A 27,264-nucleotide genomic window follows, 5' to 3' on the forward strand; every position below is an offset into this window, starting at 1 on the left:
GGCTATCGCCACTTGCTTCTCAACTGTGAGGGCTGCTCTCATCTTGGTTTTCATGCGCTTCAGGGCAGGGGAAATCAAGTCACAAAGTTCCATGAAAGTGCCCTTACGCATGCGAAAGTTTTGCAGCCACTGGGAATCATTCCAGACCTGCAACACTATGCGGTCCCACCAGTCTGTGGTTGTTTCCCGAGCCCAGAATCAGCGTTCCACAGCATCTGAACCTGCCCAATTAGCACCATGATGCATGCATTGGCAGGGCCCATGCTTTCAGAGAAATCTGTGTCCATGTCCTGGTCACTCACGCGACCGCGCTGACATCGCCTACTCACCCGGTATCGCTCTGCCAGGTTCTGGTGCTGCATATACTGCTGGATAATGCGTGTGGTGTTTAATGTGCTCCTAATTGCCAAACTGAGCTGAGCGGCCTCCATGCTTGCCTTGGTATGGCGTCCGCTCAGAAAAAGGCGCGGAACGATTGTCTGCCGTTGCTCTGACGGAGGGAGGGGTGACTGACGACACGGCTTACAGGGTTGGCTTCAGGAGCTAAAATCAACAAAGGGGGTGGCTTTAGATCAAGGATTATTTCAGGCAGGACTTCACGGCGGGTTCCAATAAGAAATGGTGCACCTAAGTTATTGTTCTTATTGGAACAAGGAGGTTAGTCTGGCCTCTGATTGATACGTGGCTAGATTTACCTCGCTGCACCTTCCCTGTGAGTGACTGCAGTGTGACCTAGAGGAATGAGTCCCCTAGACGGGGGAGGGCGGGGAAGCAAATGAGTACAAAACAAATCTGGTCTATTTCTTGTTTTGATCCACTCCATCTATCTTTTACATCTTTAGCTGGCAGCAGACGGTGCAGAAGGATTGCATGCCATCCACATCTCAGGGCTGCTCGGCAGAAGATGGTACAATACGACTGCTAGCCATCCTCATCTCTTGCCTGCCTGGCAGAAGATGGTACAATACAACTGCTAGCAATCCATATCGCCTGCCTGCTCACCATAAGATGGTTCAATAGGACTGACCGCAGGACTAAAGAGAATGACTTGATCAAGTCACTCCAAATTTAGTCCCTGCGCCCATGTCTGTCCAGGCACTCCCGGCCGACGCGGCCAGGAGCACTTCGGACACGACGATGACGGCTACCAGTCCTATTGCACCGTCTGCTGCCACAAGGCAATGGGTTGCTGCTACTGTGTAGCAATGCAGTACCGCGTCTGCCAGCACCCAGGAGACATACGGTGACGGTTACCTGAGCGGGCTCCATGCTTGCCGTGGTATGGCGTCTGCACAGGTAACTCAGGAAAAAAGGCGTGAAACAATTGTCTGCCCTTGCTTTCACGGAGTGAGGGAGGGAATGGGGGCCTGACGATATGTACCCAGAACCACCCGCGACAATGTTTTAGCCCCATCAGGCATTGGGATCTCACCCCAGAATTCCAATGGGAAGCGGAGACTGCGGGAACTGTGGGATAGCTACCCACAGTGCAACGCTCCGGAAGTCGACTCTAGCCTCGGTACTGTGGAAGCACTCTGCCAAGTTAATGCACTTAATGCACTTAGAGCATTTTCTGTGGGGACACACACACTCGAATATATAAAACCGATTTCTAAAAAAACGACTTCTATAAATTCAACCTAATTTCGTAGTGTAGACATACCCTTAGAGTGTATCCTAGCAAACTGGAAGGTATTTGGTGCGGATCCGATGACTAAGAGTCAATTTAAACGATTCTGTACAGTTGACTGGCCTCAATATCAACTAGAGGACCAGGAGTGGTGGCCACCAGGAGGGTCAATTAATTACAACACGATCCTCCAGTTACTCCTGTTCTGTCAGAGAACAAGGAAATGGAATGAAATGCACATTTGTTTTTGGCTTTATGTACTCGACCAGATATTTTACAGCAATGTAATCTGACTCCGACTGGTTCGGTAACAGCTAATGTTAGTCCCCAGACCCCCACCCCACTGTAATGGCAGAGCCGGTGTCCCCTTCGGCCCCTACACCCACACCTTGTAAGTCCCCAAGGTTGGCTTATACCCCTTAATCACCGAAACTAAAGTCGCCCGGTCTGGATCGGAAAGGCGTCCGGCCACGACTATGCAGGTTTATACTCATGTGCCCTTTAACCCTGTGGATTTGGCTGCTTTCAAAGCACAAGCAGGGGAGTTTTCCACCAACCCAAGCAGGTTTATTTCAGTTTTTGAGGGATGTCTTAGCAGCCACAAGCCAGACTGGGATGATTGTAACATCCTCCTGTGAACCTTACTGTCTGAGGTTGAAAGACAACAGGTTGTGTCCAAGGCAAGGGAGGAGGTGCAGAAACGGTACGACCGGGATGGTATTAATGTCCCTGACCCGGATGCACAAGTCCCCCGAGCAGACCCCAGGTGGGATCCAAATAATTATGGGGATATGACCCGCCTTACCTCCTATAAGGAGTTGCTTTTGCATGGACTCCGTCACTCGGCTGTCCAACATAATAATTGGGCAAAGCCATACGAAGTAATGCAGGATTTAAAAGAAAGCCCAGGGGCCTTTCTACAGCGTATTCGGAACACGATTCGACAGTACACTAATGCAGATCCCGATGATCAGGCAACTGAGTCAATTATTAAGGGAATTTTTATGAGCAGAGCAGCCCCTGATATTAAGAGAAAGTTACAAAAAAAGGAGGATCTAATGGGCATGACCATGGCATCTTAGAGACTGCAAACGGAGCTTATAGTCTGAGAGAGACAGAGAAGGAGAGAAAGCAAGTGAGACTGATGGTAACAGCGGAACAGGCCGGCACTAAGGGAAGTGGCCGGGAGGAAGGAGCCGTGGACGCGGACGTCCGGGCTCGCAGGAGAGATGATTGGGTCGCAACCAGTGTGCCTTGTGTCGACAAGAAGGACACTGGAAAAATGAATGCCCAAAGAGGAAAGAAAAGGAGGGTGCCTCTATGATGGCGATGGCAGAGCAGGAATAGGGGTGTCAGGGGAGACGGGCCACCCTAACCCCGGAACCCTGAGTAAAGATGCGGGTGGGGAGCTCAGAAATAGATTTTTTAGTGGACTCTGGAGAGGCACGAACTGCCATAAATCGACCCCTTCAGTTGCCAGTAGCAGATTCCCTTACCGTAGTGGGAGCCACAGGCAGAGACACCAAGTGCCCAGTGTATGCCCCAGCGGAATGCGCTTTGGGAAACAGGACTATATCCCACAAGCTGGTATACCTCCCTGAGTGTCCAACACCTCTGCTGGGACGGGATTTGCTTTGTCGCCTAGGTGCCACCCTGCATTTTACTGAGGATGAAAAAACCCTTACCTTACCCCCTGAGAATGCATGGATCATGACCCTTGCAGTTGAGCCCTCAGCCATGCAAGCCGCAGAATAGAGCCCGTGGGAAGACCAGGTGTACCCCCTCGTATGGGCATCAGGGATCCCAGGAAAGGCCACCCACCAAACCCCCATTACTATTCAGCACATACCAGGGAAAGGCCTGGTGCCAGTAAAACAGTATCCAATCAAGAGGGAAGCCAGAGAAGGTTTACAGGAAACTATAGATCGATTCCTAATGTATGATATTCTCCGGGAATGTCAGTCAGCCTGGAACACTCCCATTCTACCCGTACGGAAGCCTGATGGCACGTATCGGCTGGTACAGGACCTAAGGGCAGTCAATGAACGGGTTAAGACTCTGTACCCTCTTGTCCCTAACTCGTATACCTTATTGGCTTCTATAGGGGGACAGGTTTCAGAGTAACAGCCGTGTTAGTCTGTATTCTCAAAAAGAAAAGGAGTACTTGTGGCACCTTAGAGACTAACAAATTTATTTGAGCATAAGCTTTCGTGAGCTACAGCTCACTTCATCGTATGCATCCGATGAAGTGAGCTGTAGCTCACGAAAGCTCATGCTCAAATAAATTTGTTAGTCTCTAAGGTGCCACAAGTACTCCTTTTCTTTTTATAGGGGGACAGTATACCCATTTTTTCAGTCCTCGATCTGAAAGATGCTTTCTTTACCATCCCAGTTGCCACCCCATCACAGGAGATCTTCTCCTTTGAGTGGGAGGACCAAAATAGGGTTAAAAAGCAACTTTGCTGGACTATGTTGGCCCAGGGATTTAAAAACTCCCCCACACTCTTTGGCCAGGCTCTGGCCAGGGACCAAGAAGAGTGGGATAATGAGGAGGCCCTCCTTCTGCAGTATGTAGATGATTTGTTAATTGCCACTGTGGGCCAAACCCCCTGCCTTAAAGCCACCGTGAGCCTCCTGAATTTTATTGGACTCCGGGGATATCGGGTAGCACGGAGTAAGGCTCAAATCGCCCGCCCAGAGGTACGGTACCTCGGGTTCCACATACGGCAAGGGGAGCGCCAGCTTTCAAAGGAAGGAAGCTATATGCCAAGTTCCTACCCCAAGAAATCGTAAGCGGCTCAGGGCATTTCTGGGTATGGCAGGCTTTTGCAGGCTATGGATCCCAGAGTTTGGACTATGGGCTAAACCCCTGTACGACTGTGTAAAAGGAGCAGATCATGACCCCTTCTATTGGACCCCAGAGGCTGACGGCATTTAAAATCTTGAAAAGAAAGTTGATGGAAGCCACGGCTCTGGGCCTGCCGGATCTCTCTAAGCCGTTTCAGTTGTATGTACATGAACGAAAGGGGGTGGCCCTAGGAGTGCTCACACAGCTGTTAGGAGCATGGAAACGTCCCGTGGCTTATTTTTCTAAGCAACTGGATCAGGTTGCAACGGGTTGGCCGGCATGTTTACGGGCAGTCGCAGCTACTGCCCTAGTGCTTGAGGAAGCCGAGAAGCTAACATTGGGAGGGGTTATGCAAATCTATACTCCCCATATGGTCCGAGCCCTGCTAGACACAAAGGGTGCGCTCTGGCTCACCCAGGCTCGGATTTCTCGGTATTAGGCTAAGCTGCTAGAGAACTCTGAAGTCACCTTACAGCCTTGCCCCTCCCTTAACCCAGCCACCCTCTTGCCAGAAACAGAGGAACAGGAACATGACTGTTCAGAGATCACAGATGCCCAGTACTCCAGCCTTCCGGACTTAAAGGATGTACCACTCCCAAATGCAGATAATGAGTGGTTCACTGATGGTAGCAGTACTGTAATAGATGGGCAAAGGAGGGCGGGTTATGCTGTTGTGACCCTCCATGACATTGTGGAAGCTGAAGGTTTGCCTGCTGGGACCTCTGCCCAGCTTGCCGAACTAATAGCCCTGACCCGTGCACTTGAACTGTCAAAAGGAAAGCGGGTCAACATTTTTACTGATTCAAAGTATGCTTTTGGGGTGCTGCATGCTCATGCTGGCCTATGGAAGCAAAGGGGAATGCTGACAGCCCAAGGCTCCCCAGTCAAGTAAGGGCCCCAAATCCTCCGGCTCCTAGAAGCCATACAACTTCCCTCGGAAGTGGCGGTGGTACACTGTAAAGCCCATCAAAGGGAGGATCAAGATGTGGCCAGAGGTAACGCCCGGCAGATAGAGATGCTAAGCATGCTGCCACCCTGCCATCCCCTCAGACTGAGAACGCCCATATGCATGCCCTTATCCCATCAGTAGGGGAGCTTCCAACCCCTCAGTACTCTGGGGAGGAGAGACAGCTAACCGATAAACTCAGCCTCCGGGAAAAGGAGGGATGGCTCCATTCCCCGGAAGGGAAGGTCCTCTTACCAAAGGGCCTGATCCGGCCGGTGCTGCAGAAACTACATCAAACCACTCATGCTGGCAGGGAAGCACTTATTCAACTAATGGGAAAATACTTTAACACTTCCGGACTCCAACCCCTGACTGCCCAGGTACAAGCGGACTGCTTAGTCTGCCAAAAGAATAACCCCCGACCGGGACATCCTGTGCCACCAGCTGCCCTAGAACCCACTCCGGGCCCTGGACAAGTGTGGCAAATAGACTTTACTGAGTTTCCCCGACCCAAGGGTTCAAATATCTCCTTGTTATAGTGGATCAATTCAGCGGATGGCCAGAAGCCTTCCCCTGCAGTAATTGCACTGCCAGAACAGTGGCCCTCAAGTTTGTTAGGGAAATCATTCCCCACTTTGGACTCCCCCAGTGGATGGAATCTGACAACGGGACACACTTCACGTCAAAAATCATTCAAAGCATCTCATATGCCTTACAGATCCCCTGGAAACTCCATACGCCCTGGAGACCACAAGCCAGTGGGGTAGTGGAGCGGACCAATCAGACCCTTAAACGGCATCTCTCAAAAGTGTGCCAAGAAGCCTCACTGCGATGGCCTGATGCTTTGCCCCTCATCCTACTCCGTATCTGCGTTCTCCCAAAGGGTAGATTAGGGCTTAGTCCCTTTGAAATTATGTTTGGAAGGGCATGGCCTATGAATGGCACCCCGGTTCTGTCAGAGGAATGGGAGTTGGGTAATGTTTTTTTGTCTCAGTATATGTGTTCCCTATCTGCTGTTCTCTTGTCTCTTCACAGGTATACCAGGGATTCCCAGCCTCTCCCCTTAGACTCTCCCGTCCACTCCTTACAGCCCGGTGACTCCGTGCTTGTTCGTACCTGTAAAGATGAGCCTCTCCAGGAAAAGTGGAAAGGACCCTATACCGTCCTGCTGATCTCCCACACAGCGGCAAAGATCGCGGGACACAAGAATTGGATCCATCACTCTCGACTGAAGGCAGTACCCGCCCCCTCATCAGCAGAACAGTGGACCGTCCAACCTGCTGACTCCTCATCTAGTGACGATCTCGGGCTAAAGCTACTGTTTAAGAGACACAAATAGTGGGCACCTTAACGCCAAAATGGTACTGGAGACCCTGGGTTGGAAAGACTTTGGTAATAATTAATTGGGTAACATTGTTATTCTCTGTATTGTTATTTCCAAACTGTGCATATCAGGAGCATAACTCCTTTGTTTCGCTTGCGCACCATGTTGCTACTTTAACAAACCAGACTGATTGCTGGGTATGTGCTTCAACTCCACTGTCCCCCAAAACAGGAATGCCCCTTGACATGCTGCCCCTGACCCTAGCAGAATTAGCTGCCACCAAAGAGCAGGAAAGAACGGACTCACCGTTCTGGAACAAGACCTTTTTACAGCAATCCACCTATCAGGACCAGGAGTATTCAGTTCCGGTACTCACTGAGGGAGTGTTATGTTTTACCCGAAGCCAATCTGATCACTATGGGCGTCCTGTGGGAAAGAGCTCCTGTGTTAATACACAGCGGGCTGATGGGTATTGGATAAAGACCAAGAGGGGAGGTCAGCAGTGTGGGTGTAATGGTTCCTCCCCTTTTGGGGAAACTCTTACAAATAGTCTTACCACAAAAGGAGGATTTGGAAATATAACTTGCCGTCCAGTTAATATCTTCAATGTAGCAGGCCAATGGTGGGTTTGCAGTGGTCCCTATGGCGAGTGTAATTTGAACGGCACAATAAGAAACATTCCCATTTGTACCCAATCAGGAGGATGGGATGCCCCCTTAGGGGCATATGAACTGTTTTGGAAAAGCAGCCTTAAATATCCCAGGAATCCCCTTAAGAAACAGTCCTTACTGGGCCCTACAGGGTCACTATTTTGTATGTGGCAGAAAGGCTTACAAGGTGCTGCCAGCCAACTGGACAGGTAGCTGTTATATAGCTTATGGAGTTCCTCATCTGTCAATAACTGCCACACTGCCCAAAGGAAAGATTAGAAATGCCCGAGATACCTCTGTTGAGTCATGAGAAAAGACCCTGTGGCGACTGACTACGGCATTGGAGGGCAATATAAAGAATCCCCTCACAACCCAGAAGCTTGTAGGGTGCTCTGAACTGGGAATAGCGCCACTGTTTACCAGGCCAGCCATGGCATGCATAGGCCGCTATACTGTAAGGGTGCAAATGGTACTTGAGAAAATTGCCTTAGAGTTAGAGGACTCAGTTAGTGATTTAGGGTCAGCAGTAAAAACATTAAATAAAGAGGTACAGCAGCTCAGGACGTTTTCCCTCCAAAACAGGTTGGCTTTGGACTATCTCTTGGCATCCCAAGGGGGGGGGGTTGTGCCCTTGTTAGGCCCCGATGTTGTGTATATGTAAATGACAGCAGTTATGAGATCTATGAAAAGGTGGTACAGGCTGAGGCCCATGCCCGAGCCGGAGCACAGGTTGCCTATACTGCCCCCGAGAGCGATTGGTTGCGAGCCTTGTTTTCAGGCTGGGGTTTGTCGTTTTGGCTTGGTGGTTTATTTAGCTTGTTATTGAAACTTCTCTTTCCTGTATTGCTTGTATTAACGGTATTATGCTGTGCAGTATCATGTGTCAGGACCCTTTTGCAAAGGTTAATAAGTCATTCTCTTCAGGCCTATCACAAAGTGCTTATGCAAAGTCCTATTGTAAAGAAATAAGTAGCCCAAGTGAGAAAACTCAGAGCCAAGGCTGTTGAGTGTTCTCAAAGGAGGGAGTTGTTGGGGACATTGGGCATGGCCACTAGGTAACTCGAGGGGATGGAAGACCACGAGTGTCAATGAAGCCCCCTCACACTAGGCCCAAGTGACCTTGGCCTCCCCCGCCTGGAGGCACTCGCAGCAGTTATGCTGAGGATCTGCAACAATATGTTGCAAAGTTAGACTGCCTGAAACTAAACAAGGCCAAACAGGGCAGATACGGCAGAACAATGCTGAACAAAGCAGCTTTATATCTATAGTTTAATAGATGGTACAGAGAACAAGGGAACTAGCTGGTAACTGGATTGGCCGGCTATATGGATACTTAGGGCAGCTTGCTATTGGATAAGTATGCTGAAGAAAGGATGTATAAAAGCCTGTGTAACTTCCTGCTCGGTGTGCAGGATTTGAGATTCTATTCTTCCTGTACCTTCTTTGAAACTTCAAATAAACTTTTCCGCTTCTCCATCCCGTTGTGATTATTGGGTGACGCACACCGGGCAACGAACCCCTGCTGTTGCTTGCCTCTGGCACTGGGTGCCGGCAACAATACCATACACTGAAATAGAAGTACAAGAGTTATACTTCAATTCATTTATTTTATAATTATGTGATAAAAATGAGAAAGTAAGCAACTTGCAATCACTGCAATGCTTGGGCTGCTAGTACCACAGGGTAATAGCACACACAAAGATATCCCAGTTAAAATATTAAAACATTTATAATATTACGTGTTATTGCATTTATATTTTTGGCCCAGTCTCCCTTTATATCCTATGTATTTGCATATAACTAAGAGGGCTGTTGTTTTTTTTCATTTCACATTTTAAAAATGCAGGTGGTTAGCCCAAAATCACGGCCCAGTCTTTATGTTTACACATATAAACATATTGTAACTTTACTCATATGGGTAATTCCACTGATTTCAGCAGCACTGCTCTGGTAAGTAGCTAAGCATGCACCTAAGTGTCTACAGGATCAAGTCTTTAGCTTTCTTTTTTTCTGATCTAGCTCTAATGTAAGGTGTGGTCCTCCACAAAGTTTTTACCTATGTTTCTTTGAAACTAGTTCAGTGCTGCAACCCTTAATGTGGTAGCAGATAAACTGATATTAAGGTATCTTCTAGCAGTCTGTCTTATTCCCACAAATTTATTACTTGCAGCTGAGGAAAAGAAGGGTGTACTGCAATGTGTTTTAATATAGCAATCCTACAATTTATTGGGGGAAATGTAAAATGGTGTTATGTTACAGGATTTGCAATGTTTCCTGGTGAGGAACTCATGCTGAAATGTCCTAGTTTGGCCACGAGGTGGCATTTAGTACACAAAACTGCCTAGAGGTAGTAGGGCTGGTCAACACATTTCCGAATGAATAGCCTAGTCACACTGTGTGTTGTGGCACCAGGCTAGGGCACTTATTTCAGTTTGGTTCAGGGCAGCCACATGAAGTCACAATGCACATGGCATGCTCTTCTGTTAGCCTCTCTGTTCTGTATGTGGGGGCAAGGTTCCTCTTCGGCCACAGGAAGAAGGGAAGGCCAGGGACTATCTCTCTCTGAGCCCTGGTCTACACTAGAAGTGGAGGTCGAATTTAGCAGCGTTAAATCGATTTAACCCTGCACCCGTCCACACGACAAAGCCCTTTTTTTTGACTAAAAGGGCTCTTAAAATTGACTTCCTTACTCCACCCCCGACAAGGGGATTAGCACTGAAATCGGCCTTGCCAGGTCGAACTTGGGGTACTGTGGACACAATTAGACAGTATTGGCCTCCGGGAGCTATCCCAGAGTGCTCCATTGTGACCACTCTGGACAGCACTCTCAACTCAGATGCACTGGCCAGGTAGACAGGAAAAGAACTGCGAACTTTTGAATCTCATTTCCTGTTTGGCCAGCGTGGCAAGCTGCAGGTGACCATGCAGAGCGCATCAGCAGAGGTGACCATGATGGAGTCCCAGAATCGCAAAAGAGCTCCAGCATGGACCGAACGGGAGGTACGGGATCTGATCGCTGTGTGGGGAGAGGAATCCGTGCTATCAGAACTCTGTTCTAGTTTTCGAAATGCCAAAACATTTGTCAAAATTTCCCAGGGCATGAAGGACAGAGGCCATAATAGGGACCTGAAGCAGTGCCGTGTGAAACTTAAGGAGCTGAGGCAAGCCTACCAGAAAACCAGAGAGGCAAACAGCTGCTCCGGGTCAGAGCCCCAAACATGCCGCTTCTCTGGTGAGCTGCATGCCATTTTAGGGGGTTCAGCCACCACTACCCCAGCCGTGTTGTTTGACTCCTTCAATGGAGATGGAGGCAACACGGAAGCAGATTTTGGGGACGAGGAAGATGATGAGGTTGTAAACAGCTCACAGCAAGCAAGCAGAGAAACCTGTTTTCCTGACAGCCAGGAACTATTTCTCACCCTGGAGCCAGTACCCCCCGAACCCACCCAAGGCTGCCTCCTGGACTCGCCATGCGGAGAAGGGACCTCTGGTGAGTGTACCTTTTAAAATACAATAGATGGTTTAAAAGCAAGCATGTTTAATGATTAATTTGCCCTGGCATTCGCAGCTCTCCTGGATGTACTCCCAAAGCCTTTGCAAAAGGTTTCTGGGGCGGGCAACCTTATTCCATCCACCATGGTAGGACACTTTACCACTCTAGGCCAGTAGCATGTACTCAAGAATCATTGTAGAACAAAGCATTGCAGTGTATGTTTGCTGGTATTCAAACAACATCTGTTCTTTATCTCTCTGTGTTATACTCAGGAGAGTGAGATCATTCATGGTCACCTGGTTAAAATAGGCTGCTTTTCTTCAGGGGACATTCAGAGGTGCCTGTTCCTGCTGGGCTGTTTGCCTGTGGCCGAACAGAAATGTTCCCTGCTGTTAGCCATGGAGAGCAGGGAGGCAAAATGCGACCTTGGAACAAAAGCACATGTGCTATGTGTGTAATGTTAACAGCAAGGTTCACCGTGAAAGAGTGTACCCATTGTTCTATAAAATGTGTCTTTTTAAATACCACTGTCCCTTTTTCTTTCTCCACCAGCTGCATGTGTTTCAAGGATCACAGGATCTTCTCCTTCCAAGAGGCTAGCGAAGATCAGAAGGCAAAAAAACCACACTCGCGATGAAATGTTCTCTGAGCTCATGCTGTCCTCCCACACTGACAGAGCACAGACGAATGCGTGGAGGCAGACAATGTCAAAGTGCAGGAAAGCACAAAATGTCTGGGAGGAGAGGTGGCGGGCTGAAGAGAGGGCTGAAGCTGAAAGGTGGCGGCAGCGTGATGAGAGGAGGCAGGATTCAATGCTGAGGCTGCTGGAGGATCAAACTAATATGCTCCAGTGTATGGTTGAGCTGCAGGAAAGGCAGCAGGAGCAGGAGCTGCCTGTGTATGGCTTCATGAGCCATGGCATTAAGGGGTAGGCTGGGCCCCTAAGGATAACTATAGGCATTTCAACATCCCCAACAGTTATTTTCTGGTCTGGGAATAAAGTCCCTTCCTGCAGCTTTTGAAACAGACCAGAGTTCCTGAAGATGCGAGCGTCATGTACCTTTCCCAGCCATCCCATGTTGATGTTGGTGAAACGTCCCTTGTGATCCACCAGTGCTTGCAGCATCATTTAAAAGTACCCCTTTTGGTTTATGTACTGGCTGCCCTGGTGGTCCGGTCCCAAGATAGGGATACACATTCCGTCTATCACCCCACCACAGTTAGGGAATCCCATTGCAGCAAAGCCATCCACTATGACCTGCACATTTCCCAGGGTCACTACCCTTGATAGCAGCAGCTCGGTGATTGCATTGGCTACTTGGATCACAGCAGCCCCCACAGTAGATTTGCCCACTCCAAATTGATTCCTAAGAGACCGCTAACTGTCTGGTGCTGCAAGCTTCCACAGGGCTATTGCCACTCGCTTCTCAACTGTGAGGGCTGCACTCATCTTGGTATTCTTGTGCTTCAGGGCAGGGGAAAGCAAGTCACAAAGTTCCATGAAAGTCCCTTATGCATGCGAAAGTTTCACAGCCACTGGGAATCATCCCAGACCTGCAACACTATGCGGTCCCACCAGTCTGTTCTTGTTTCCCGGGCCCAGAATCAGTGTTCTATGGCATGAGCCTGCCCCATTGCCACCAGGATGGCCAAACTGCCGGGGCTTGTGCTTTGAGAAAAGTCGGTGTCCATGTCCTCATCACCGTGCTGCCATCATCTCCTTTTGCAGGGTCTGGTTCTGCATATACTGCATGATAATGCGCGAGGTGTTTACAATGCTCATAACTGCCACGGTACTCAGGGTACTTTTCAATAGTGCTGCAAGCACTGGTGGATCACAAGGGACATTTCACCAATATCAACGTGGGATGGCCGGGAAAGGTACATGACGCTCGCATCTTCAGGAACTCTGGTCTGTTTCAAAAGCTGCAAGAAGGGACTTTATTCCCAGACCAGAAGATAACCATTGGGGATGTTGAAATGCCTATAGTTATCCTTGGGGACCCAGCCTACCCCTTAATGCCATGGCTCATGAAGCCATACACAGGCAGCCTGGACAGTAGTCAGGAGCTGTTCAACTACAGGCTGAGCAAGTGAGAATGGTGGTAGAATGTGCATTTGGACGTTTAAAAGCACGCTGGCGCAGTTTACTGACTCGGTTAGACCTCAGCAAAACCAATATTCCCATTGTTATTACTGTTTGCTGTGTGCTCCACAATCTCTGTGAGAGTAAGAGGGAGACGTTTATGGTGGGGTGGGAAGTTGAGGCAAATCGCCTGGCCACTGATTACGCACAGCCAGACACCAGGGCGGTTAGAAGAGCACAGCAGGGTATGCTGCACATCAGAGAAGCTTTGAAAACCAGTTTCATGGCTGATCAGGCTACGGTGTGACAGTTCTGTTTGTTTCTCCTTGATGAAACCCCCCACCCCTTGGTTCATTCTACTTCCCCGTATGCCAACCGCCCTCCCCTCTCCTTCCCCCTTTGATTACCACTTGCAGAGGCAATAAAGTCATTGTTGTTTCAAATGCATGCATTCTTTATTAATTCATCACACAAATAGGGGGATAGCTGCCAAGGTAGCCTGGGAGGGGTGGGGGAGGAGGGAAACACCGGGTGGGGTGGAGAGGAGGGGAGGAGGGAAGGACAAGGCCACACTGCACTTCAAAACTTACTGAATGCCAGCTTTCTGTTGATTGGGCAGTCCTCTGGGGTGGAGTGGTTGGGTGCCCGGAGGTTCCCCCTCCCCCCGCATTCTTGGACGTCTGGGTGAGGAGGCTATGGAAATTGGGGAGGAGGGTAGTTGGTTACACAGGGGCTGCAGTGGCGGTCTGTGCCTTTCCTGCACCTCAACCATACGCCGGAATATTGGTTTGATCCTCCAGTAGCCTCAGCATTGCATCCTGCCTCCTTTCATCACGCTGATACCACCTCTCCTCTCACTCGTCCCTTCTCTCCTCACGTTCATTTTGTGCTTTCCTGGACTCTGCCATTGTCTCCCTCCACGCATTGTGCTGGGCTCTTTCAGTGCGGGAGGACTCCATGAGCTCAGAGAGCATTTCATCACGAGTGCGTTTTTTTCACCTTCTAATCTGTGCTACCCTCTGGAATGGAGATGCTAGTCACAGCATTGAAACATTTGCAGCTGCAGGAGAAAAAAAGGGAGATTAAAATTGAAAAACACACACACTGGCCATTTAAAAGGGGCTGAAGTTTTTGGGTTAACGTGCAGCACAAACCCAACTAAACTCCCCCCACACCCAATTCTCTGGGATGATCGCGTCACCCCTCCCCCCACCATGTGGCTAACAGTGGGGAGGATTTATTTTCAGCCAAGGCAAACAGCCCAGCAGGAACGGCCACCTCGTTGTCCCCTTAATAAAATTCCCCTATTTCAACCAGGTGACCATGAATGATATCACTCTCGTGAGGATAACAGAGAGAAATAAATAACGGATGTTGCTTGAGTGCCAGCAAACACCAGGACCACACGCTGCCATGCTTTCTTTTGCAATGATTCCAGACTACATGCTACTGGCCTGCCGTGGTAGTGTCCTACCATGGAGGACGCAATAAGGCTGCCCTCTCCAGAAACCTTTTGCAAAGGCTTTGGGAGTACCTACAGGACAGCTTCATTAAGATGTCCCTGGAGGATTTCTGCTCCATCCCCAGACACATTAATAGACTTTTCTAGTAGCTGTACTGGCCGCGAATGCATCCCAAGTCTTCAGGGCAAATTAATCATTAAACACGCCTTTAAACCCTGTATTATATTTACAAAAGGTACACTCACCAGAGGTGCCGTCTCTGCCTTCAAGGTCCGGGGGCCTGGGTTGGGAGGGTATTGTCTCCAGAGTGATAAACAGTTCCTGGTTGTCGGGGAGAACGGTTTCTCTGCTTGCCTGGTGTGTGCTATCTTCCTCATCCCCCAAATCCTCATCCCTGTTGCGTGAGACTCCTTTGCAGGAGTCCACGTACAGGTGTGGAGTAGTTGTAGGGGTACCCCCTAGAATTGCATGCAGCTCATCATAGAAGCGGCATGTCTGGGGCTCTGACCCCGAGCGGGTGTTTGCCTCTTGGGTTTTTTGGTAGGCTTGCCTGAGCTCCTTAAGTTTCACGCGGCACTGCTGCGGGTCCCTGTGACAGCCTCTGTCCTTCATGCCCTTGGAGATTTTTTCAAATATTTTGGCATTTTGTCTTTTGGAACGGAGATCTAATAGCACTGATTCGTCTCCCCATAAAGTGATCAGATCCAGTACCTCCCATTTGGTCCATACTGGAGCTCTTTTGCGACTTGAAGTTCACAGCCTGGAGGTATTTTATTTGCACTATGCATTGGAATTTAAAAGGAACACAAACAGTTTTTCAACTCATGATCTTGCTTATTAACCATACTTAGTGGAAGAGGATTAAAACAAAGATTTTTAAAAATCAAATTTAATTTTCCTGGGTTATACTGTTCACTTTCCACATTTATGGTCACTGGGATGATGAAACAGACTAGTCAGTGTTTAGTCAGTTTCAATTCTCATGCTGGGTAGTGCATAAAGCAGTGGTTCTCAACCTATTTAACATTGTGGGCCGCATCTGCAGCTTTCTTTGTTATGTGAGCCGCAGCCAAACATTATACTATCTCTAGGCCCCGAGGATGTCAAATGGGCCAAAGCTGCGTGCTAAGTGAGCCGCAAGTGGCCCGCAAGTTGAGAACTACTGCTATAAAGGCTGGGAAGCAGATTCTGCAGGGCAATGTTTGTTTCCATTGGCAGTATTGCGTTTAGTCTTACAAGTCTCTAAAAGACTGTTTTTACAAAGCCTGTAGTTTGTGCCAAACTTTGTCCACCTACCCCTTTACTAGTGCAATTTCCACCCAAGTTCGAAATGCCTCAGTCCGAGCCAGCACTCTCTTCCCCTCTACCTACCTCTTCCCTACCCAATTTCCTTGAAAAATTATTTTGCAACATTTACCAAAACAAAAGCAAGAGGAGCATGGAGGAAATTGCCAGGGGGATTACACAGAAACTGATCTATTTACATAGTCCAACTGCAAACTTCCACTCAAAAGAATGTATTAAACCTCCCTCTAGCTTTAATATAGAGCTTAGTACGACTACATTTGGCTGGCACAGGGGGTGGGGGGTGGGGTTTGGAGGAGAGAGAGAAATAAACGATACCGTGTGAACACCAGCATTTTCTGAAGGGCTTTACAGTTAAAGGAGAAGCAACTGTGATTGGAAGAGGAGTGAAAACAGCTCTCCCCTCTCCCCTTCCTCCTCCCTCCGGCAGCCATCATATTCTGTATACAGCCACTACAGATCCTGGCACCAACCCAATCAGTACATACTGTCCAAGAGTGTATTAGAAAGATGGAAACACTGGTCATGCCTCTATAGTTGAAGTCAACAGGAGCTGGGATTGCTCAGCAAAAAATCAATCCATTTTTTATTGTGGTGTCTGAACTTCCAGTCTTCACATTTGACAGTTTTGGCCATGATGATTAAGAATGTAGAGTTCTCCAAACTAGACTGCAAACATCTAAATATATACACTCGAAAGCTGAATTCACAGTTGTTGTGACCAGAGTGAAAGCTGCTTTATGTGTTTTGATTTACTCTTCATAGTTCTAGTTAGAGACCATACATGTGATAGACAAAGTGATTTCTAACACTGCATTCAGGTTCTTTCTGTGAAAAATAATTGTGTTTTGTTCAGTTACCCCGTTCTCAGCCCATTCCATTGTGCTATACAAAACAGTAGCACAAAAATGTGTTTTTGTGCCTGATCTGCCTGCCATCCAAAGCACAATACTCACTGTAACTTGGTTTTGGAGCCAGCTGCCGCTAGAGAATTCCTTCCAGTCCACACACACTTCCTTTTCTACCGTGATTGTTGCTACCTGCTAGCAATTGCCAAGCAACTGCCCCCCGCACTTTAACACAGGAGACATGCGTCCCTACAGTGCTAAGATGATGCAAGAGTTGAGACTGAGACTGAAAAGCAGTGTGTCTGACATGCTGGTAGCTGGAAATGCAAATACGGATGTTCCTCTGCTTATGGTTTTTGTCTGAAGGGCTCCAGGAATTTCTGCTCAGTAAGAAATACTGTTCCTGTGCCATGCAATAAATCCATCCCAGCTTAGCGAGCCTGGCCGTCTGAACTGCAGCCCGCAGACCCAGTGACACTTGTACACCAGTCTATGTACAGCGTGCTGTCTGGTAAGGCAGTCTGGCGTTAGAAGGCTTGGTTATTTCAATCATTTAGAGTTAGCGGCTACCAAAGGGTGGAGGAAGCAAGACTCCCATCCTTGAAGAGGTACCATCAGAGCAGTTCGGAGAAAGCCTAACCAGCCCAGGGGCCTCCAAGAGCCAGCTCCTATGCTCATTTCTTCGCAAGGAGCTGAGTGTGACTGGTGCCCCCGTTAGTACACTATCCCTACAAATATCGGTATAAAACCCCAGACACCACCTTATGATTCCGGGGCTTTAGGCTGGCACAGGAGTGTGCATCAGTAAGACAGCATGAGCATCCTTTGTGAGGAGAAGCAGGGCATGAGGCATTGTCTACATCATCTTGCTGCAGCAAAGATTTTTGGAAAATATTCCTAAACCCCTGAAGATCGCACCCAAACAGGTCATAATATATGTGAAGGCTGAAATCTAGACTGTGTCCCTTGGGCATGGCCAGACCCTGAAAACAAAGTATTGAATGCCAGACACCACAGAGCAGATGCTCAGAGAGCTCAGCACCCAGCACTCCGGCCCCAGAGGAGAAGTGTGCCATTTCCAATGCCCTGCCTCATTCCAGAAGGATTTGTTCCTCACGGAACCCAGAACGCAGGCTGCTCCCCCACAGTGCCCTCCCAAAGGCCAGTGTTGTCCACTAACAAAGCAGCATTCTCACACACTGCGTTTGGCTAGACGAAATCAAAGCCTCCAGACAGTGCCAAGGTGTCACAGGTCGCCTGTACCTTGCCCTGGGAAGCTCCATGCAACCTCAGATTGTTCTTAATTGACACATTTAAGAATGTGGCTCTCCAGAGTTCAAGCCACAAAATGAAGTGATAGTGAACTGTCCCTTCTGAGATGCACAGCCACCTCCGGACAGCACCCCACAGGCTCTGTGACCAATGTCTGCCCTCCTGTCACCTAGGTGAGGGCCTTTGCTAGGCAGCCCAAAGAGACAGCAAGGGCCCGTGGGGAGGCCAGTAATGTGGTATGTTTGTCAAGACTCATCACTCCAGCTGATTCTCTGCTGTAAGCAGGACTGGGGAAATACCTTGTGTTTGTGTAACTGCTGCAGGGGGCCACGGGCACACCAGGGAGGGACAATGGTCTGACTCGGTAAGCAAATGAACCATGATTCTTCCCCCCCCCCCCCCCCCCAAAAAAAAAAAACAATGGAGGGAAACATCGGGCAGCGGGTTAGGAAAGGGAGCGGGAATGGGAGGAGGAAAAGCTTCCCTTCCCTTCCCACTGCAGAGGAAACGAAGCCCAGGAGGAACCTTTTCAAGACAGCGTGAAGGAAGCCGTGACTTTGTGCTGCTTCTTACTCTGACCTTTATTCTGTTCTCAGCACTTTACAGCAGAGAGCTCCAGTCCCTCACACAGCCAGCTCAGCAGCCGCTCTCGTTACCAGCCTCCCTTGCCTCCTTTCTTCTTCTTCTGCTGCTGCTTCTTCTTGGTTGCTGCAGCGCCAGCAGGTTTCTGGTGCCGGGGGGGTATCATGTTACTCGTGGCTGCGGAAGACGTGGCTGTGGTACTGCCAGGCCGTGGGGAGGTAGGCGGGCTGCTTGCTGTCTTACTGGCATCCCTGCAGGGAGACAGGGAACACCGCCGGGTTAGGAGCGCCTCCCAGAGCTGGGGGACTTAGAGGAACATTTTCCCTTTCCTTCCCAAAACAGAAATCAAAGGGAAACTGATTTAGGCTCCAAAACAGATAAACAAGCAATTGGCCTTATGCCATGGGACTTGCCTTTAAAGCTGTGGAATTACAGCCCAACAAAAAACGGTTATCTTATCCTTTTTGTAACTGTTGTTCTTCGATATGTGTTGCTCATATCTACCCCAGTTAGGTGTGTGCGCACGGCGCGTGCACAGCTGTAGGAAACTTTTCCCTAGCAGCTACTTGTCGGGCCGGCTGTGGAGCCCCCTGGAGTGGCGCCGGCATGGAGCTCTATATACGACCCTGCTGGCCCGACCCCCGCTTCAGTTCCTTCTTGCCAGCTACTCTGACAGAGGGGAAGGTGAGGGGGAATGGAATAGATATGAGCAACACAAACAACCCTGGCTGGGATGATTTAATTGGGGATGGGTCCTGCTTTTGAGCAGGGGGTTGGACTAGATGACCTCCTGAGGTCCCTTCCAACCCTGATATTCTATGATTCTATGAACACATCTCAAAGAACAACAGTTACAAAGATGAGTAACTGTTTTTTCTTCTTCGAGTGCTTGCTCATATTAATTCCAGTTAGGTGACTCCCAACCCTTACCTAGGAGGTGGGGTCGGAGTCAAGGTATTGCCGACCAAAGTACTGCTCTGTCGAAGGCCGCATCATCCCTAGATCGGTGGACGATGGCATAGTGCGTGAAAGTAAGCACTGAAGACTACATCCCAGCCCTGCACATTTTCTGGAGAGGTACTTGGGCTAGAAAGGCCGTCTACAAGGCCTGCGCCCTCGTGGACTGAGCAGTGATGGAATCTTTGCCAAGTCATAACAAGTGTGGATACAAGCTGTGATCCAGGAAGAGATCCGCTGGGAAGAGACTGGCAAACCCTTCATCCACTCTGCTATAATAACAAACAACTGGGTTGTCTTTTGGAACAGCTTTGTGCGATCGATATAGAATGGGAGCACCCTCCTAACATCCAGCGAGTGTAGCTGTTGCTCTTAAGGGCTGTTGTGAGGTTTTGGATAGAAGACTGGCAGGAAATGTCCTGGCTGATATGGAAACGGGACACCACCTTGGGAAAGAAAGCTGGATGGAGAGACTGAAGGTCTGGGTGAAGGAGGCAACCGTGGTCCTGTGTAATGAGGTCGGGAGTGAGAGGTAGCAATATCAGTGACTCAACCTGTTTATACAGAACATGGCCGTGGTGTTGTCCGTCAGTACCGCTATGCAGTGGACCTGCAAGTCAGTCAGAAAAGCTTGGCAGGCGAGACGGATCACCCTGAGTTCTTTGATGTTGATGTGTAGAGCCAGTTCCTCTACTTGCCATAAGCCCTGAGCTGTCAGGCTTCCCAGATGTGCTCCCCAGCCCAACACGGACGCGTTTGTGACTAAAGTCAAGGTGGGTTGGGGTGGGTGAAAAGGAACCCCGGTGACTACCAAGCAGGGATTCAGCCACCACCGGAGGGAATCGAGGGTGTGCTGAGGGATGGTCAGCACCATGTCAGGACTGTCGCGGCCTGGGCGGTACACAGAGGTGAGCCACGCTTACAAGGGTCTGAGTCGTAACCTGGCGTGTTGAACCACATAAGTGCAGGATGCCATATGGCCTAACAGCCGGAGACACTGCCTCGCCGTGGTGGTAGGGAAGTTGCAAAGGTTGTCGATTATCTGCGAGAGGAACAGGTGACAAGTCTCTGGCAGGAATGCTCTCGCCTGAGACACATACAGAACGGCCCCGATGAATTCTATCCTCTGAGTTGGAAAGAGCACTGATTTGTTGACGCTGAGAATGATACCTAAATGTTTGAACGTGTCCCTGACTATCTGCACCTGCGATTCCACCTGCTGGCGGGAGCGGCCCCAGAGGAGCCAGTGTCCAGGTAAGGGTAGATATGCACATGGTGGCGGCGGAACAAAGCTGCTACAACTGCTATGCACTTGGTGAAGACGTGAGGCACTGTGCAAAGCTCAAATGGGAAGGCCATGAACTGGTAATGCACCTTGTTCACTACGAACCGTCTGTGAGCCAGTGTGATGGATATGTGGAAATAAGCATCCCTCATATAGAGGGTGGCGTACCAGTCTCCCAGGTCTAGGGAAGGAATGATTGTGCATAGGAACTTCAAGCTATGAACTTGTTGAGCTCCCACAGGTCCAGAATGGGCCTGAGGCCCCGCTTCGCTTTGGGGATTGAGGAAATATCAGGAGAAGAAACCCTTGCCTTTAAGCTCCCGAGGGACCTTCTCCATCCACTCCTAGAGCAAGGAGAGCCTGGACCTCCTGGACGAGAAGCTGCTCATGAGACGGGTCCCTGAAGAGGGACAGGCAAGGGGGATGGGAGGGTGGGGAGGAACGGAATTGGATAGAATATCCCGCCTCTACCGTGTGGAGCACCTGTCGGTCCAACGTAATAAGGGACCATGCATGGTAAAAGCAGGATAGGACGGTTCAGGAAAGGAGGGGTTGTGGACTGGTAATCCATCCTTGTTTGGACCTTTAAAAGGGTCGCTTAGGGCCCAAAGGGGGTTTGGATTGCCCCGGCCCTGCCCAGGAGGACGATGCGATAGCTTGCGTCGATTGTATCTACTTCTCCTATGAGAGAAGTCCTGTCTGGGCCTAGGGGGAAAAGACCACTGCTGAATGGTCTGCAATTTAAAGGGCTTCCTTTGGGTCACCAGAGTGTGCATGCTGAGGGACTTTATTGTGTTCCAGGAGTCCTTTGGGCAACGCAATCTGGAATTTGTTTGCTCAGCAAATAGGCCCTGGCCATCAAAGGGAAGGTCCTGTATGGTCTGCTGGACCTCCGGGGGAAGGCCAGAGGACTGGAGCCAGGCACTGCGCCTCATCGCAATCCCGGACGCCAGAGTCCGAGGCATCAAAGGAGCCTCGGAGGGAAGTCCGGGCAACAGCTTTACTCTCCTCAGTGATGACCCCCAACTCCACTCTCAATTCAGAGGGAAGGTGCTCTTTAAACTTTAAGATTGAGGACCATGAGTTATAGTTGTATCTACTCAGGACCATGAGTTGATTTGTGATCCTGAGAGAGAGACCCCCTGTGGAATAAATTTTCCTTCCAAACCGATCAAGCTGTTTAGCCTCCCTTGATTTGGGTGCGGGGGCCTGCTGACTTTGTCTCTCTTTTTCATTCACCGCCTCCACCATGAGAGAGCATGGGGGAGGGTGGGTGAAGAGACACTCATATCCCTTAGTGGGAACAAAGTATTTACGTTCAGCCCCATTGGCCACAGGGGGAACGGAAGCAGGCGTTTGCCAAATGGGTTTGGCATTGGATTGAATAGTTTTTATAATGGGTAAGGCCACCCTAGAGGGCCCTCTGGTGCCAGGATGTCCACCATAGGGTGCTCCTGTTCGACCACTTCCTCCACCTGGAGGTTCATATTCAGGGCTACTCGTCAGAGGAGTTCCTGCAGGGCCCTGTAATCCCTGGGTGGCGGCCCAGACATTGAGGTGCCTGCCACCACCTCATCAGGGGACAATGAGGAGGAAGCCACCAGTAGGATCAGTTCCGTGGTGGCCTCTTGGTCCTTAGGGACCGGATCCTCACAAGCACCAGGCGTAGCTTCAATGGGTGAACGTGGAGCTGGGTGTGGGTTTTGTGGAGGGTCCAGGGGTAGGCGGCTGAGGGTTGCCTCTGGGAGGCGAGATCCCGAATGGGGAGGTGGTGGGATATCAGGAGGGGCACCCTGGGCCTAATGGCATGCCCAAGCGGTCCAAAACTGCCACTGAGGCTGCCACTGGGGCGCTGAAGCGTCCTGCCTTAGGCTCCCTGGCCCCGACCTGGGCACCTCTGATGCCCCCGATGCCCTGCCTGAGCGGAGGAAGGGTGACCTTCAGTGGGACGGCCAAGGGGGAATGGTGCAAGATAGCACCGAAGAAACATCCTCCTCCGACAGGTGGGATGCATGCCATGAAGCGTAGTGGGCCTTGATGTCAATCGGTGCCACGGTGCAGAGCAGTACTGCTGTGAGGAGCGGTGCCGGGGTGTGGAGCGGTGGTATGAAGTAAAGCAGTGCTGCGACACAGAGCCGCGTCGAGGCAGGGAGCGGTGCCACGATCGAGGACAGTGACGAAGCGGGGAGAGATGCCGCGGCGCGGAGCAGTGCTGCGAGCAGGGAGCGGTGCTGTCCATTGAGCAACACCTGGAAGGTGAACAGCGTGCAGGCTGAGGCCAGCGCTCAGAACGGTGCCACGAGGTCACAGAATGGGACCTGGACCTCGAGCGGGACCACGACTTGTCCGCCAATGACCACCTTGAGTGAGAGCGGCTCCAAGGGTCACGGCTGCCAGACCAGTGCTGGGACTCAGAGCAGCGCCGGGACTTGGAGCGGTGCAGAGATACAGGTCAGGGGAAGACTGGCCAAACATGGCAGGCTTGCCTCTAGATGGTGCCGTACCTCGAGGGAGTAGAGGCTTATCCCTCATAGTGGGAGACTTAGATGCAGTCATCTCAATGAGCCCCCTAGCAGCTTCGAAGGAGTCTAGGGTGGAAGGCAACACAACTTCCCCCACATGCAGCCGCGGTGAGTCCAGGAGAGCAGCGCTTCCTGGGGAGACAGGGGCCTGCGAGGATTGTGCGCAGCCCAAGGGTCTGTCAGTCATAGGACCGTCCCCTTCACAGTCCCCTTCCGGGGGTGCAGTAGCCATAGCAAGCTGCTGGGGGGACTTCCCCTTGGCCTGTTTCTTACGAGCATCCGGTGAAGGAGAACGGTGCCGGGGAGAGCGCTTCTGGGGCCTGGGGGACTGGCAGCTCCCGGGCTGGCATGCAGAGTCCTTCCACGACACTGCAGAAGGCACCGCAGGAGGATCGCTCCGCACCAAGGCGCTCGGGGCCGGGTCCTGCTGCGGACAGAGGGCTGACTCCATCAGAAGTTGTTTTAGGCGAATGTCCCTCTCTTTCCTGGTGCAAGGCTTGAAAGCCTTGCAGATCTTGCACTTGTCTGACTGATGGCCTTCTCCCAGACACCAGAGGCAGTAGTCATGGGGGTCACTCGTGGGCATAGGTTTAGCACAGGAACTACAGGGTTTGAAACCTTAAGATGGCATGCCCTGTGGTCCTGCGGGGCACGGGGCACGAGTTGGAGGGGGAGACCCCCCAACTGCTAAGCAGTGAGACTACAATTAACAATTAACAACTAATTAAGAACTATTAACTAACAATGGGTAACTATATACAGAGATTAGCAGAAGAGCTAGGGATTAGTGGGACACTTGCAAGCAAGAGACCACTGTTCCAACAACTGTCACTGGCGGTAAGAAGGAACTGAAGGGGGGATGGGCAGGCAGGGTCGTATATAGAGCTCCATACCGGCGCCACCCCAGGGGGCTCCACAGCCGGCCCGACAGGTAGCTGCTAGGGAAAAGTTTCCGAGAGCCATGCACGCGGTGCATGCACACACACCAACTGGAATTGATATGAGCAAGCACTCTAAGAAGAACTGAAGTGACCACACTGTCTAGGTTATGGTTAAATTATTCAGACACAAAGTAGAAAGCTCACGCTCAGGGAATGCAGACAAGCAAACCCGACAGAAGCCAGGCTCCTGCTCTTCTCTTGCCTGCACTGTTACGGGGAGGTTTGTTTGCACCAGGGCTCCCCCTGCCACAACTCAGCTCCTCCCCGCTTGACCCTGCAAGTGGCAGCAATGAGCTCCTATCCAGTGCACAATTCTTACTGAGTTCAATGCAAACAGAACCTCACTTTAGCCCAGAATTCATGCTTAGGAGCTCTGAAGGGTCTGTAGGAGCTGAGCTCACTTATCGTAAAACTAAACAGAACACAGTCTCCTTTCTAATTCAACATGAATGTAACATGGTACACCTGAAAAGTGGGAAGGGAAGAAGACAGGAGCCAAGAAAGTTTTAGGAAGTGTGATTTGCCTCCTAGCTCTAGCTCACAAAAACTGCAACCAGCACACGCTTTGGTTCCAAATCAGAACATTTTATGTCAGAAGAATGGCACAAGCTTGCACAGACAAATTCTGGGCTGAAGGAACCTTTTCACCCAAACCTCAGGTAGCATAAATCACCTGTTTGTTCACTAACGACAAAGCACCAGGTCCCTCGTTCTGTCTGGGCTGGGGTCGTGAAAGGGTGCAAGGGAATCAGGTGAAAGTCAAGGGGCATTCACCTCCATTAGGCACTTTTGAAAATCCCAACATATCTCTCCTCTGGAGCATCAACCGGATGATAAATACTGTTGGGTATTCCATCCCTGCAGGCCCCAGGTGCAGGGAAGGCTGGGTTCTGGTGGGGCAAAGCAACACCACCCAGCCAGGTCTGCAAGGACACTGACAAGCCCCCAGCCGGGAGGGAGGCCACCCTGCTGCTGAATGGCTCTTGCCTAGGGATGGCTCCCACACTCCTGGACAGTGAGTGAGTGAGCAGGGCTATAACAGTGTGGGGAGGGATAGCTCAGTAGTTTGAGCATTGGCCTGCTAAACCCTGGGTTGTGAGGTCAATCCTTGAGGGGGCCATTTAGGGTTCTGGGCAAAATTGGGGATTGGTCCTGCTTTGAGCAGGGGGTTGGACTAGATGACCTCCTGAGGTCCCTTCCAACTCTGATATTCTATTCATCTATTCTATGAATCTATGAACAGTGGGGCTGCAGGAGGCTCCCTGCACTGCCTGGGGCTGGACACAGCGAGGTGGCCTGCCCCACGGCCACCAGCTCATCCTCCTGCTCTCAGTCTTGGCCAGTCTCTGCTCTGCCCTGCCAGGAATTCTGCTCTCAGTCTCTGCTCTGCCCTGCTAGGAACTCAGCCTTCCTCGCATCTTGTCCCTGCCGGAATCGGGGGTCACTACAAAGTTATTGTCTGACACCCCCCACCTTAATTTTCTGCGACTGTGAACATTCAAATAGAAAAAAAAAATTTAAAAAAGGTGAAACCCTTCAGATCACACTTAGAAAATTAAAACTGATACATTTCAAAATGTTTAACAGTAAGAACTGATGTAGATCACAACAACAAAAACATAACCATTGCATTCTGCTAAAGCCGCCGCCCTGTCGACAGATTCTGAGCCTGTGATTTGCAGGTGGCGACAGCTGCGTAACTGCTGCACTTAGCAGTGAGTCCCAACTCACAAGTCTGCAATCAGAGCCATGGCCACCTTTTTCACAAGTGACTCCAGGTACCATTCGGGCTAAGAGGTACTACAACTCCCATTTGCTTCTACCGCTATTAGTAGCTTAATAGTTTCAATCCTTTCTAAAGTAATCAGCTGCACTAAGAAGTGATTTAGCCATGAATTGCCCATTTAACACTAGGCTCATATTATACACACACAAGTGTGATGAGAGAGACAGAATTCATTCCACCCCAGGGGCGCCACAAAGGAAAGGCTACTGGAAAAGTTGAAGCAGCTCTACCATTAAGCTAAGTCCAAGGCAGGGTTCAAAAAAGAACTAGGTAAGTTCATGGAGGATAGGTCCATCAATGGCTATTATTCAGGGTGGGCAGGGACGGTGTCCCTAGCCTGTGTTTGCCAGAAGCTGGGAATGGGCGACAGGGGATGGATCACTTGATGATTAGCTGTTCTCTTCATTCCCTCTGTGGCACCTGGCATTGGCCACTGTCAGAAGACAGGATGCTGGGCTGGATGACCCAGTATGGCCATTCTAATATTCTTATGTAATTCTTTCTACTTACGTTTTCCCACACTTGCAATTGGATAAGGATGTTTCATTTCCTGTCCTGAAGTGCTGCCTAATTCACCCGTAAGCTGTTGAAGAACTACTATTTTTAATGACCGATGAAGCTCTGTCAGCATATACTCTGTACATTATGGTCCAGCCCCATATGCCCGGCGCACGCCAGACTCATGCCACACACGGATGACATGCTCAGTTTAAGACAACTAAAGATATAGTCCCAGCTCTGGGGAGTTAGCAATCTACAGAGCAAACAAATCAGGCTCAATGCATTGGCAGAAGCAGAGGATAAGCCTCACTGGCCTTGGTGGGATCTGGGGGCCATGTTTGTGAAGCAGTTAAGGAGTGTTTGCTACTTGGGGCACTGTGTAATTACAAAGCACTCTTCTGTGCAACCCCTACTCACAACTCAGATGTGCCAGTTGTCGTTGCTCCCTGGGTTCCCTTTCCAATCTGATCCTTCTTTTTGCCCTTCTTCCTTCCGCGATAATAGGAGCGCTCTCGCATCGGCAGCCACCGCTCAGGGTCCGGGGTCACCTTGGGATCATAGTTCTTGGGCAGTTTTCCTGCACAGCAGTCAGCAGAAGAAAAACATGGAGATCACGTGACATGGTGAAGAAAACCCCACACACATCGATATGAAGCTAGAGTAATTCTTCTATCTTCCTTCCATCTGGGATGTTGCCCTAAAAGAACTGCTCAGGGAATTATTCCAGGGCAGTTCTCTGGCCTGTGTTATACAGGGGGTTAGGCTAGTCCCTTCTGGCCTTAGAATCTGTGACTCTACAAAGCTTAAGCCCGCAAGGTGTGCAGG

The 27,264-nt window shown here is 50.2% G+C and overlaps 1 protein-coding gene and 1 long non-coding RNA gene across 2 annotated transcripts in view; both read right to left on the reverse strand.

The window, feature by feature from the left end:
• Window positions 1-13,407: 13,407 nt before the first annotated feature.
• LOC142071825 (uncharacterized) lies at window positions 13,408-18,261 on the reverse strand. Its single transcript, XR_012668002.1, has 2 exons — window positions 14,686-18,261; window positions 13,408-14,037 (listed from the first exon to the last, which is right to left on the reverse strand). It is a non-coding gene; the product is annotated as an uncharacterized LOC142071825 (long non-coding RNA).
• Window positions 18,262-18,421: 160 nt separating this feature from the next.
• Window positions 18,422-27,264, reverse strand: part of SRP72 (signal recognition particle 72) — a 47,593-nt gene continuing 38,750 nt past the window's right edge. The window contains exons 18-19 of the mRNA XM_048846865.2: window positions 26,857-27,016; window positions 18,422-18,698 (exon numbers count right to left, since the gene is read on the reverse strand). Coding sequence (XP_048702822.1) covers window positions 18,518-18,698; window positions 26,857-27,016 — 341 coding nt within the window. The 3' untranslated portion in view covers window positions 18,422-18,517. The remainder of the gene's footprint in view (window positions 18,699-26,856; window positions 27,017-27,264) is intronic.

This window comes from Caretta caretta, chromosome 4, assembly GCF_965140235.1.
Source record: "Caretta caretta isolate rCarCar2 chromosome 4, rCarCar1.hap1, whole genome shotgun sequence".
NCBI lineage: Eukaryota > Metazoa > Chordata > Testudines > Cheloniidae > Caretta > Caretta caretta.